At 35.0% G+C, this 14,989-nt stretch overlaps 1 protein-coding gene across 4 annotated transcripts in view; it reads right to left on the bottom strand.

Moving 5' to 3' along the window:
* LOC149089455 (uncharacterized) overlaps positions 1–14,989 on the bottom strand; it is an 85,963-nt gene that overhangs the window by 52,028 nt on the left and 18,946 nt on the right. For all 4 annotated transcript variants that reach the window (XM_089238657.1, XM_089238651.1, XM_089238643.1 and 1 more), the window contains 5 exons: positions 14,287–14,363; positions 12,736–12,836; positions 8,567–8,712; positions 3,290–3,489; positions 674–746 (listed from right to left, as the gene is read on the bottom strand). In XM_089238657.1, coding sequence (XP_089094783.1) covers positions 674–746; positions 3,290–3,489; positions 8,567–8,712; positions 12,736–12,836; positions 14,287–14,363 — 597 coding nt within the window. The remainder of the gene's footprint in view (positions 1–673; positions 747–3,289; positions 3,490–8,566; positions 8,713–12,735; positions 12,837–14,286; positions 14,364–14,989) is intronic.

The raw sequence follows: 14,989 nt of genomic DNA, 5'->3' as shown, positions 1-14,989 counted from the left end.
ATTGAAGCATGAAACCAGGATTTCAACTTTTGTTTGAATAAAATTCATCGAGTCCCGGCGGAGACGTGATGACTTTTCTTTCCGAGCTCACCTCAGCATAATATCCGGAAAATAACTGTTTCCTTGATATCTCTGGCTGAGAAAAAAGCCATCTATATCTCTCTAAACCGTCCCACCCGGGGGCCATTTCCTGAAGTTAAGAGAGGCTACTAATGCCTCTACTTCAGCGCCTCACGACACAGTGCGTGAAATTTGGAAGGCAGATTCATGTGTCTCCAGTGGTGTAGATGGTAGCATGCTTGCCCGGTATGCAAGAGGGCCTGGGTTCGAGTCCCGGCGGAGACGTGATGACTTTTCTTTCCGAGCTCACCTCAGCATAATATCCGGAAAATAACTGTTTCCTTGAAAATTCATTATGTTTATCACTTGCAAAGATGTATAATGTTATCTGTGGAAATTCTAAAAATGAACTTGTACATCATACAGTTAAAAATAATTCACTGTATTAAATGCAATGTAAAGAAAATATTAGATTATTCCTCAATTATTTAGGATAAATAGTAATTTGCGCTATTAGAAGAAAAATAAATAAATACGTAAATAAGTAACTAACTAATTAAATAAATAAATATGGAGCAATGTTATGAACCCAAAATTAAGTTAATAAAATTACCTAATCCAGCTTTGACCTTTTCGATGAATTCCTTCTCCAACTGCTTTAATCTTGCATCTTTTTCATTAGAAACCTATCACAAATGAACATAACACAAGTATTAAGACACAGAAATTGCATATTGAAAAATTTGTCACTTCTCACTTCCATTCGGAAGTTGTATGGTAGTACTAAACACCTTACATACACATACCATTCAGATTCACTAACACAATACCTTCTTGCATGTAGCCTGTCATTATTAATTAAGAGTGTCTCAGTCACGTGTTAATGAGGTTTGTACAGTTATAATAGCAGAAATCTTCTATCATCCTTTTTTATGTTTGTGGGTAATAGATTAGACACACATCTAATCTATGACCCACAAACGTAAAAAAGGCTGGTTGATGCTAGCAAAGACTAATTCAAGTGTGGAATACACAACACATTACAGGTGAAAATAAAGAAATTTCCCAGCTGGCCAGTGGCAACTAGACCTGCTAAATTCAGTGGCCACTCATGAATGCGAGTAAAATAGAATAATAATTAATGTTGGCTGAATCCTACTGTTTTACCTTCACATTAAACACATCTAACAAAGCAAAAATAAAAAATAATTTCACTCATCTATATTTCTTCACTTATTTTTAGTACGTTTATACAGTACATGCCAACTGAAATATACCATACAGTAATTAATTTTTAAGGTATACAATCTCCTGCTTTGGAAGGGGAATCCTGCCACAAAAACTCTCCGAAAATGCTTTGCTTGGGATTAAAATCCTCTAATGATATTTTAGGTTTGTTTTTTTTAAATTAAAACTTTGTTTTCTAGTGCATCTTTTTTTTCATTAAGCTATCGTTAATGATGGCTTTTACCTTGCTCCATACCCTTTCTACTTCAGCATTGCTTGCTGGAATTGTCAATAGAATTAGCAATATCATTTTCATCGTCTCAAACTTGGTGAACTTTGGAGAAGTCATCTTCTCCAACAAGGATTCCAAAGATATGTTGATGGTTTAAAATTTGTGCACATATTATGGTTCTGAGGGTATTTTCCCATTCAGGGAATGTGCTCTTTCTCTTTTAGGGAAACCAAATAAATTTTTTGAAGTAAAACTTCTACAGTGACCTTAAGAGTAAAAATTTGTGAGGGAAAGAAAATCATCACAAAAAGTGAAACACTTTCTTTTTCCTCAAAACTCATTCCATAGAATAAATGACTGTGTGATGAAGTGCCGAGAAGCAGATGGGTTGTGGTGGTGGTGGGAGGGATGTCAATATACATTCAGCCAAGTAAGAAAATAAAGTAGGCGTGGGGTGGTTTGGACAGTTTGTGTTATACAATTTACCACCTTTCCCTACCCCCCCCTAATGCCCCACCCCTGGCCACACTAGAGTATATTTCACACACCAATGCATATTTTGTGATGTTACAGTGCCAACCCCTAATTGGCTCGGCGATGTCATAATACTGCACATCCAGAGCGCCTCACTTTTTTCTTTTTCTTACTCCTCTCACTCCTATACTAGACTTCAGTCCTGATAAAAAAACCCACCCTCCCTCTGATTCAAAGCCAACCACAATTATCACCATTTTTTTTAGTGGACAAATCTGCTATACATGCTTTGTCTACATGGGACTACCGCAATAATCTACTATGGGATTATTGCGGCTTTTAATTAAATTTAAAATTCAATTCAATTAAGGAATCTAGTCATGCCAAATCTAGAAGTTTCACTTCTATTGCATGAGATTCTCAAGCAGATTATTTTTCACTGTCAAGTGTCATAACCCATTAAATGATTTTTTTATTTTTATTTCCTATTCTATTCTAGTGCTTCACTGTGGGAAATTGATGGCAACTAGGGTAAAAAAACTGTTTCCACTCTCAAATGTCTGGTCACCATAGGTGTATGGCAACCATTAATTTTCACCTTTACAACACAGACAGATCTTTGCTACTTGAAAACCACTTGATGGTCTTAGTGCTGAAATCTCACCTTGTAAGTGGTTCTGGTCATACCCTATGAGGGTGAATGAATGTTGTTTTTCTCATTGCAAACAAAATTGATTAAATTCTACATAGAAATTTGTTTTAACAAATATGGATGAAATAAATTGATGAAATGGGTAAATTATAACCAAAGATTTATGATAATTTTTTAAATTTTAAAATCCATTATTTATCACAATTAAAAAAAAAGTTGGAACCATTTTTTAATAGGAAATCAATAACTGAGTTTATATGAATCTTGCATACAAAACTGTGATGCACATGACTGTTTGCACACACTCATTCCTATTTGTGGTTCTCTTCAAAAATAAAACATATTTAACCTAGCACAAGTAAACACAAATCAGTGCCATGCCATTTCAACAGTAAATATATTTACAACTACAATTAAAGTATAAAATTAAATTACTACTTTACTGCATGCACAACTAAAAACCAAATGTCCAGATAGAAATAAAATTAATTCTGGAATAACTTTTCAAATACCAAAAACTATAAATAAACAAGAAAAAATTTATCAAAAAATACAGAGAAGGGAGAAGATGCAGAAGTGAGATCATGATGCTATGCTTTATCATGAGTAATGCATGAAGCAATCATGCACTTCAGAGGCATTACCTTCAACTTATGACTTAAGGGTCCAGGTTTATTGCAAGCAACACACAATTCAGAAAATGAAAGCAAAGGGTCTTTATTATCACTAGGGTTCCGATCAACACCATTATCATCCACGCTTGCCTGTGATTGCGGCAGTTTTTTACGTCCTCCAGTAGATGAAGTAACCTTTGTCTTTCCTTGTTTTTCAGATTTCTTCGGAGCTAGAAATGATTGATACACTTGTACATAAAATAAATTGAAAAAAAATTTATCATTTATTATAAAAATTATATTGGAAACTCAGCTACAGTTATTAAATAATTCAAAATAAATTTCCAATCACACTGGGGTAAATTAAAAAAAAAAAAGTTCTTTTTTACCTTGAAATGAAAATAAAATACCATTGTAGCTTTCAGAGACTTTTTATTAGATAAATTCTCAATAGTTCCAATAATCTATGCTGATAGAGCCTATGATAAATGACATTGATGCCCATAAATCTGTCCAGAACCAGATTAAAAAAAAATAATTTTAGGACATATTATTTGACTGAGAATGGTCAGAATCAGCTGACAGCATTGAAAGGCCCAAGAGAAAGATTAAACTAATTTAGGTGATGATTATGTACATTTTTTTAATCTCATAGCATAAAGAGATTTTAAGAACAATAATGAATGGTAAAGAAGAAAATTAAAGATAAAGCTAATGTTGCATGTGTTAAACAGCAGGTTTTTATTTTTTTTATGACAATTGAAACATTAAGTAAAGAAAGCAACTGGACAATTTTAGCAGCAAAAGAATCAAGTTAGGTAGGTAAATTGGGTAGAACGATTAAATTGAGTTGACACTGTCTGGTAAATAACTTACAACACAGCAAGTCTGTTTAATGGAGTTGAACAGATATATGAATTTCTTAATTTCAAGTACTTCTTCTTTCTAAAGGATTTTTTAAAATTTATTCATGATTTCCCACATCAGCCATCTAATGTCAAAGAAGAAATTATTTTTCTTTCCTTTCCTTATTATTTGTACCGACAAACATGTAACAATTATTATTTTCCGGGGCTTATAAGCTAGCTTAGCCACAAAATGTTTCGTATTATTATATCTCAAATGCCAGTTGCCCAGGTAAAGTTTTGCAAGATTCAACATCTTGGTCAAACGTTTGAAATGGTAATCATATTTAAAAAAATAATTTCAATGACTTCTTTTGATCACTTGAATTGGCACTGTCCTTTAAGTAAAACACGCACAGGAAAAAAAATTCAATGATTTATGGCAGAGGTGGCCAATAGCTGGCCCGCGAGGCAATTTTATGCAGCCCCAGACAAGGTAAAAATATTTTATTAAATTCAGTTTGTGATCATCATTTGAGCTATTGGGTCCAACATCAGACTTCCTGATTAGATAATACACTATAAAATAATGAATTTCATGTATTCATTATTTCCTAGTGACAAAACCCATTTACAATGCTTTCACCATATAACTTTTTTGAACACACAAATCACTCATAAAATTTGTTATTGATATTTTTTTTCCACTACCTAATGGGCAAGTTGGCATGCTTTTTATCCCGATAATAAAACTCTCGAACTCTACTGGTGCGTAAATCAATTCATCATAATAACCCATGTAGGTGATAACCATAAAGGCAGGGTTGGCAAGGTTTTGGACAGTACGGTAAATACTGTGGTTTTTACCGTACTGTCCAAAACCTCCTATTTGTAACTATAAGTGAAAAACTGCAATTTGATGAAGAGGTAACTTCTATAATAAAATAATAAACTTTATATTATATAAATAATATTATATTATTAAAATTACATTAAATATAATAAAATTTTGAAATTCAAAACAGTATGTGAAAAAGGTTACATGACTGATATCAGGTTATCAAACAATTGAAAACTGAACTGTCTTGAGGTTAAATATTAGATTTATGGAAACATGAAAGATACAAGAATGAAATAGAAATTTATACAAAATTGCCACGTTTTTAAGACAAATAAATTCAATTGGTCGAATGGTCGACGCGTTTCGGCTCTTCAATGGAGAGCCGTCATCCGGACCTCGTGGTCAGAAATTCACACGAATGAGTCGTGGAGGAGTGATGTTTACGTCTGGTCGTCCGAAGAGTTCGCCTTTGTATTTGCTGCGTCCGTTAGGTGGCGTGTTTCTTCAATCATTAACGAGGAAATTCTGGCATGTTCTGATGAAGTATCCCTCGAGAAAATTAAATTCAGAATTGTGTGTTGCTTTTTTAAAAACAAAAGCTTTATCAAAATCAAAATAATGTGAATGTTGCCAACAGTGTTGGGCAATAGCCGAATTATCCGCCCGTCCCTTCTCAACATGCTTTCGGTGTTCGAGAACTCGAATATTTAGATTTCTTCTAGTTTGGCCAATATATCCATTTTCGCAATTCTTGCATGGGATGAAGTAGATACCAGATTCTTTGGAGGGTGAGATAGGATCTTTCAGATGGGTAAAGGTGAGTATATTTGTTGGCTGGAATATTGTATGGAAGTCAAATTTCTTGAAGATAGAAGATATCATGAAACTTGAAGAATCGAATGGAAGAACAACGGTATTAGAAAACGGTAAAGAATTTCATACATCTGTGTACCGTAAGCCATTCGCTATCTCCATGCCACCTCATGCAAAATCCTTTCATCCTCCCAATCAGAAACTTTCGGCATTTTCTTCTTTTGTTCATCGAGCACTAAAACTTTGCAGTGATTCAGCCTCCCTCCAAAATGAACTCAATATCCTTCGTGACATCGCTTCTAATCGGGGTTTTTCACCTTTTCTCATCCACAAGATCCTCAGAAAAATGACCCAGACATGCACCACGAACCTGCTCCCAGCTGACTCAAAACAGTTTTCTAATACCGTTGTTCTTCCATTCGATTCTTCAAGTTTCATGATATCTTCTATCTTCAAGAAATTTGACTTCCATACAATATTCCAGCCAACAAATATACTCACTTTTTCCCATCTGAAAGATCCTATCTCACCCTCCAAAGAATCTGGTATCTACTTCATCCCATGCAAGAATTGCGAAAATAGATATATTGGCCAAACTAGAAGAAATCTAAATATTCGAGTTCTCAAACACCGAAAGCATGTTGAGAAGGGACGGGCGGATAATTCGGCTATTGCCCAACACTGTTGGCAACATTCACATTATCTTGATTTTGATAAAGCGTTTGTTTTTAAAAAAGCAACACACAATTCTGAATTTAATTTTCTCGAGGGATACTTCATCAGAACATGCCAGAATTTCCTCGTTAATGATTGAAGAAACACGCCACCTATTTCGTCAGCTTGGACAGGCTTTATTAACCTCAGTCGTGACAAAACTTTCAACACTTTGCAACAGATGGCTCCCCAATTCGCATCCAAAGACCACTCTGACGCAGCAAATACAAAGGCGAACTCTTCGGACGACCAGACGTAAACATCACTCCTCCACGACTCATTCGTGTGAATTTCTGACCACGAGGTCCGGATGACGGCTCTCCATTGAAGAGCCGAAACGCGTCGACCATTCGACCAATTGAATTTATTTGTCTTAAAAACGTGGCAATTTTGTATAAATTAAAACCAGGCAAAGTTTCTCATTCCGTGATAAATAGAAATTTGTCACATGAAAATTAGAAAAAAGCAATAGATATGACTACAGAATGAAATTAAACTTACATAATAATCGAACACTAATAATCAAGCGCAGCTGCACCTTTTAAAATTTGATAACACATAACTAATTTAGCTGCCTTATTTGTGCCAAGATGACTCCTAAGATAACAAAATTTGAAAATATTCCTTCAATTGATGCATAACTTGGGGGGGGGGGGGGAACACGAAAATAAAAACCTGTGTTAAAGACAGTCTTTTGATAAGCCTTCTTCCAGTGTTTTTCTTATTGCTGTCCCCCATGTGATAGAATTGTAAATGTAGCTTGAATTTATTCGGTGAAATATTAGCTTCTAGCCTCATAAGACCAACAATTTAAATTTAACAAAAATTTTGGGTCTTGAAGTTTTTTATCATCACGTAGGCGTAATCAGTGTTTGTGAAATTATGTTCTGTTAGTCATGTGTAGGTGCTACATAGTGGCCTCATTTTCTTTGGATATTTTTCTTTATTTATAATTAGTTTTTGAAAATTGAGAATGTAAAATAGAAAGTTCACTTGAAAATTTAAAGATAAAAAGTTTGAAAAGTCCAAATAAAACAATTTGCATTAAATAAACACTACACCCTATTGATATTTATTCACATCATCATATTGGTATCTAATATAAAATAATATTTATGTTTAGTTTAACAATAATGCAATGATTATAACTGTGACTACGCGTATTCAGTACCTTCAATATAATGCTTTTTCTAAAGGAAAGTGTTCTGGCAGATTCGGCAGGGTTTTAGCAAGTACCTAATACAGTACCTGCTTCATAATCATACACGAAAAATAAGATGTGAAGTAGAAATATCATTTACGAGAAACTAAAAAATTGAAAACAGTGTTCATTTAAACATTTATATGAGTGATATTAATTTACTCCTGTCCAAAATCCCAACCCTGATACAAGGTGATGTTATAGGAAGGGTGCCAAATTAGGGGTAAAAAAAAAAATTGCAAGGGAATTTGGAAGGAAAATTTTGTCCGTCAAATTCAAACTATGAATATAGTTGATGGAATAATTTGCAGAAGAAACGGTAATTTCTGATGCAGTAATCTACGTAAAAGCGCAACCAGATAAACATTAAGGGTAAGTTTATGAAGTGTTAGAAAACAAAACCTGTGGTAAAAGTTTAACGACTTAATTTCCTGTGTTTTTCCATATTACTTCAGGCGTATACAAATCTGTAAGTTTTCAGAGTCATTTTACTGGTGCGGTTTATATGCCAGGTGTGCCCCACAATGCTGCAGCTGACCGCTATGTTGGCCCTTGAACAGAAGGAATGTGCCACCCCTGCTTTATGGGTAGTGGTGTACAATTGACTATTCAATCAAAAAGTCATTTTACACCACTATATTGTCTTTCTCACACGAAGAGACTGGCTGTTGAATTAAGGAAATAAATTACTAACTAAGAGTCTCACATGGTTTTTTATTTCACAAGGAAAACTATAAAACCGAGTGGGAGTAAAAAGAATTTAAGGAAATAAATTTTCTAATGGTGAAAATAATCTTGATTCCCATTGATTTTTGTCAAATGATTTTTATGTCTTGCATACACACTCATATTTCCTATGCTTCTATCTGTGTGACTAGATACTAAAAATATACCTGATCGCCTATTTCTTTGCCTGCTTGGCTTGGACAAGAATTTCATTATTTTTGAAATATAGAAGAATTTCTTCTCAGAATCTTTTCCTGCTGTTCCACTGATGCATAACAAACTTCCGATTCTGCTTACAATATCACAATCCAACCTGCAAATAAATTAGCAAAACCATATTAACCAAAACCCACACATTCACACCATGTTATAACATGGATTTTCCCCCCTTTCTTTTATTTGAAGTGGGGGGGGGGAGGTTTATTGGGTAGCACCAGAATCACCAAACCTAGAATAGGCCTATGTATCCAACTGCTTTGAAATGCAAACTGTTGCTTCACCTATTTGCACTGTAATTTTGAATGATGAATGTTAGTTACTGTCCAAGACCATGAAGTAATAAATACAAAATTATTTTTCCATCCATCCAGAAGTTTTTTATGACTATTATACGTGTTGAACCCTCAAACTAAGCAAATGAAAAATTAATCAACCAAATGGTCCACATACACCCCCCCCCCCACCCAAATAACCTTAAAAATGATAAAATTGGTTTCCTGTGGTTCCCAACTTTGAGGCGCAAATGCGAGCCGATCTCCCTGTTAAAAAGTCTCGCCACAGAGAGCAACAGGCCTACAACGATCAATTATTCTAGAAAAACTGGTGGCAGATGGCAGCACTACACATAACAAGCATTACATAGAAACAAACTTCATGTCAGGTTTCACAATACGTAAAAGCACATTCCCGCATGTACCAATTCGTTAGAGGTTCCGCAGAGGAATATGGACAAGGTACATGTGTGGGGGGTTTAGCAGTTTTGTCTTATAGTTAGTTTGTGACATTCTGTTGCATAATTGTTTGCTGTGGTATTTGTTATTCGCAGGACCTTATTTTATTATATATATTATTTATTTTTTGTATATATTTGTTTGATATTTATAAGCACCTTCCCAAGCCGCAATTCCATATGTTACTATTGAGTATATCCAAGCATAAAATAAATCTTTTAGAAAGTCATTGTGGACTGTGTGTTTTAATCTGTATTAAATGGCAGCATTTGTTCTTAATTTTTTTTTTACATTGCGAGTTCTACTTTAGGTCATCTTGTATTATTATTCCTAGGTAGTTGTATTCATGAAGTATTTCAATTTCATGGCAGTTACATTGCAAAATATATTGGCATGGACAGTGATAGTCAATTTTAATTTTTATGTTAGTTAAATGATTTATATTTCTTGTTTTTTAAGCAAATGTATTTCGTTTTTTGTATATTTAGTTTAAGTTTATTTTTCGTAAGCCAGGTGTTGATTTTGAATAGGTCTTTTTCAACTTTTTTAGTAAATTTGTAATTTTAGCATCTTCAACATATAGTATTGTGTCGTCAGTGAAAGAAATTAATTCATCATTTATATTCAGTTTGGACATATCATTTATATAAATAAGAAACAAAATCTGCACGAGAACCGATCCCTGGGGTACTCCTTTTTTTACTTCTAGAAATGTACCGATTTCTTCACCTATTTTAACTGCTTGTTTTCTATTAAAGTAATATGTTTTATACCAGTTTAATGTACTACCTCGTATACCAGCTAATAACAATTTCTCTGTTAGTATCATTAGATCCATATATTCAAAAGCTCTTTTTAAATCCAGAAAAACTGTTATTGAATATTTATTATAGTTAAACCCGGTGTTCAAATAATTACTTAGCTCTAAAATGGCCATTTCTGTATTTTTACTTTTTTAAAATTTTCACTTATTAATTACACTAGGGTTTAGAGAGATATAGATGGCTTTTTTCTCAGCCAGAGATATCAAGGAAACAGTTATTTTCCGGATATTATGCTGAGGTGAGCTCGGAAAGAAAAGTCATCACGTCTCCGCCGGGACTCGAACCCAGGCCCTCTTGCATACCGGGCAAGCATGCTACCATCTACACCACTGGAGACACATGAATCTGCCTCCCTAATTTCACGCACTGTGTCGTGAGGCGCTGAAGTAGAGGCATTAGTAGCCTCTCTTAACTTCAGGAAATGGCCCCCGGGTGGGACGGTTTAGAGAGATATAGATGGCTTTTTTCTCAGCCAGAGATATCAAGGAAACAGTTATTTTCCGGATATTATGCTGAGGTGAGCTCGGAAAGAAAAGTCTTCACGTCTCCGCCGGGACTCGAACCCAGGCCCTCTTGCATACCGGGCAAGCATGCTACCATCTACACCACTGGAGACACATGAATCTGCCTTCCTAATTTCACGCACTGTGTCGTGAGGCGCTGAAGTAGAGGCATTAGTAGCCTCTCTTAACTTCAGGAAATGGCTCCCGGGTGGGACGGTTTAGAGAGATATAGATGGCTTTTTTCTCAGCCAGAGATATCAAGGAAACAGTTATTTTCCGGATATTATGCTGAGGTGAGCTCGGAAAGAAAAGTCATCACGTCTCCGCCGGGACTCGAACCCAGGCCCTCTTGCATACCGGGCAAGCATGCTACCATCTATACCACTGGAGACACATGAATCTGCCTTCCTAATTTCACGCACTGTGTCGTGAGGCGCTGAAGTAGAGGCATTAGTAGCCTCTCTTAACTTCAGGAAATGGCCCCCGGGTGGGACGGTTTAGAGAGATATAGATGGCTTTTTTCTCAGCCAGAGATATCAAGGAAACAGTTATTTTCCGGATATTATGCTGAGGTGAGCTCGGAAAGAAAAGTCTTCACGTCTCCGCCGGGACTCGAACCCAGGCCCTCTTGCATACCGGGCAAGCATGCTACCATCTACACCACTGGAGACACATGAATCTGCCTTCCTAATTTCACGCACTGTGTCGTGAGGCGCTGAAGTAGAGGCATTAGTAGCCTCTCTTAACTTCAGGAAATGGCCCCCGGGTCTTCAGCGCCTCACGACACAGTGCGTGAAATTAGGAAGGCAGATTCATGTGTCTCCAATGGTGTAGATGGTAGCATGCTTGCCCGGTATGCAAGAGGGCCTGGGTTCGAGTCCCGGCGGAGACGTGATGACTTTTCTTTCCGAGCTCACCTCAGCATAATATCCGGAAAATAACTGTTTCCTTGATATCTCTGGCTGAGAAAAAAGCCATCTATATCTCTCTAAACCGTCCCACCCGGGGGCCATTTCCTGAAGTTAAGAGAGGCTACTAATGCCTCTACTTCAGCGCCTCACGACACAGTGCGTGAAATTAGGAAGGCAGATTCATGTGTCTCCAGTGGTGTAGATGGTAGTATGCTTGCCCGGTATGCAAGAGGGCCTGGGTTCGAGTCCCGGCGGAGACGTGATGACTTTTCTTTCCGAGCTCACCTCAGCATAATATCCGGAAAATAACTGTTTCCTTGACACTAGGGTTTGTTGGGGCAAATCGAGAAGCTATCCATACTTAGAATAAGACAACCATAAGTATTCTTTATGGGCATTGCATAATATTTTATCATGTGTATATATTGCTTACAATTTTTGTTAATTGCATTTTTGATTGGGTTGCTGTATATTTGAAATATATGACATCCATATTTTCATGGGCATCTTTTTCTCAGCCACCTCGCTGGGCATTTTGCCTGTTGTGGCGTTGCATTTGTATTTGGCAAATCCCAGACACCAGGTTGCTATGGTGACTAAAAAATTTGTATTGGTGAACAAAATTTTCTATGCATAGTTAATAAATTAGTCTGAGAGCACAAATCTTTTTGAATTTATATCAGCATAACTGGCAACATAAAAGCGAGTCACTATATCCTGGTAAAGTCGAAAGAAACATTATTTCAGACCTGTTTTTCTCATTTGAAAATTTTTTCTAGTGCCTAGAATTTTTTTTTGTAATTTGTCAAGCCCAAAAATTACACTATTAGTAAATATCAAAATATAAAATTAAATACAGTAGACTTTTATTAAATGGACTCATATAATTTAAATAGACTTTTTCAATTAACTTCCAGTAATCCAACGATTTCTGTAATCTGGCCCACACTGGTCTGACTCATGTGTCAGATTAGTAAAACCTACTGTAATTAAAATAATAAATTAAATAAACTAGAAAATGTTTAAGAACTTTGTTATACAGTTTTATCATGAGAATTTGCAAAATCCAAATTCAAAGCAATAAACACGAGTACAAAATCGATGATATGAGAACCAAACTAGGTATACAATAAAGAACACACACTCACGTGCGAAGCATGACTAATCTTGTGTAATAGTCTTCTGAACGATCATCACAATTGAATCCAGAAAATTCCAATATTCTTTGTGCCAGGATTTTTTCAGTATCCTTAAAAGCAATGTTAAATAACAAGTAAATGAGACACCCCTGGAATGTACTGATATTGTTGAAAAGCTTTATCAAATATATTTTATAAAATGAAGAGTATATAACCTCTTTAAAAAAATATTTTATGTGTGTTATCATTTCTATTTTTCTTCTCCTAGCCACCACGCTGTTAGGTAGTTAATACATTACCCTATGATTCAAAGTCTAGGTTTGAATTCTACTTCAAACTGTAAGTCTAAGTTTACTCAGATTTTGTGCATATGGAATGGATGCACAGTAATAGGTTGATTTACAAATTTTTTGGCAAATGAATGCTTCAAAGGATTCATGGGCTAACATTAAACAGCCTGTTGCGAGTTGTTTTTGTACAAATCATTATCAGCATCACTGTTACTTGAGCCCAATTAACTATTATCTGAATCTGAATCACTTTTCAGATAAACCTCTATTTCTCTTTCAGAAAGCTTTAGAACCATTTCATGTGAAAGAAAACGCTAAGAGAAAATGAATTGAAAAAAAGGCATGGACTTGAATGTTTTCATTGCATACAGTAATACTCTTAGCACCAAGCTTAAAACAGTCCATAAATATAAGAGATTATCTTTTCTATCTGCATGTATGAGACACAGAAATGAGCTGACCACATCCCACATGGGAATACCTATGAATCTGACTGGGTAATGTACATAATGTGAAATAAAATGTGATCTCCAGTATCTCATTTTCCTTTAAATTCTCCTTCATCCAATAGCTTTTCTGCTCAGCCTTCACTCAGTTTTCATTTTTTTCGAATAATACTTAGCATTTTATAAAACAATATTATTGGCCACACCTGGGATGAACGAAACGATTTCCTATAGAAACCTACAGGAAATGTTTATTTGAGATAACGAATGTGATTTGGGAACAAAGCATTTTACTTGACTGTAATGCAAATATAAGAGTTGGCAACTTTTTTGGAGAATTCTAAACTGTATGGTGAATCTCGTTTAGAAAAGCCAACTCAAATGCATGCCATAACTTGGGAAACTTCGGCAAAAGCTGAATGGTAATTTTCCATGCCAGCAAAACACAAAAAACATCACAACATAAAGTTACCTGCAATTAAAAAGTATTTTGACAGTGATTTTTGCACAAATCAGAAGGGGTGTGTGTCTGATCTCATGAGTTTTCTTGGCAGAAAAGCATGATAATCAAGATTCCACTCCAAGTATTTTTAATAAACCATTAATATTTTTCTTGGGTCACACTTGAAATAGCAAGAAAAAAAATAAAAGAAAAAGAAATAATAATAATAGCAAATAAATAATCACAAACAACAGCTTGTGAAAGTGCATTAAAGTTAAATGTACCAAATTGAGTTTAATAAATACAGTGTCAGATCAAAACAAGGGAGTATATAAAAATGGTGTTTATTAACACACCCCTAATTTAAATTTTCATCGCTTACCCATGCATTCCTTAGATACAGCAACCGGTAAATGATCTGCAGAGTCTCATAATCTGCGGTTTCCATGGCTTTTACAACTGGAATGCATTGAAATATGTGTCCATTAAATACAGCCAGTCACACAACTTGAAGGAACTGAATGTTATGAAAACTTCACATGAAAAAAAGCCATATACGAAATAGTATTTTTGTCAAATAATTCATTATTGAATTTGAAGCATTTATATGCAGAAATTATTAATATTTAAAAATGTTCTGAAATACCAACTATGTAAGAAATGCTCTTCAAAACTCTATTCTAAAATGGGAGATATCAATTTTCTGTGAGTAACTTATATTTTAGTTTCAAGAAGTGTCATTTATGCCAAGTTTCTATGTAAAACTGAAAGTTACTTTGTAACATTAGTTAAATTTGTTTAAGCTGCCTGCTGATATTACACTAATTTTTAAGATCAAATATACGACCATGAACAGAATGGAATGGAATTAAAATAAAGTGGACCCCACTTAATACATGATCCTCGAGGCAATGCAATGTAATGGCATCATGTAGGAAAATTTTGGGATTAAGAAATTAAATTTCTTGAAAAAATTAATTCAGAAATTAATTTCTTGATCTAACACTGCATGCAAGTTAAATTTCTGGTTCGGAATATGCACCTCCACACAATATTAGTTACTATCAAAAAGCACATGAGAAATT

This window comes from Pholcus phalangioides, unplaced genomic scaffold, assembly GCF_987345545.1.
Source record: "Pholcus phalangioides strain wild (caught in Gottingen) unplaced genomic scaffold, Ppha-v1.0 ptg000002l_1, whole genome shotgun sequence".
Lineage (NCBI taxonomy): Eukaryota > Metazoa > Arthropoda > Arachnida > Araneae > Pholcidae > Pholcus > Pholcus phalangioides.
This window is presented reverse-complemented; position numbering and strand designations above follow the sequence as displayed.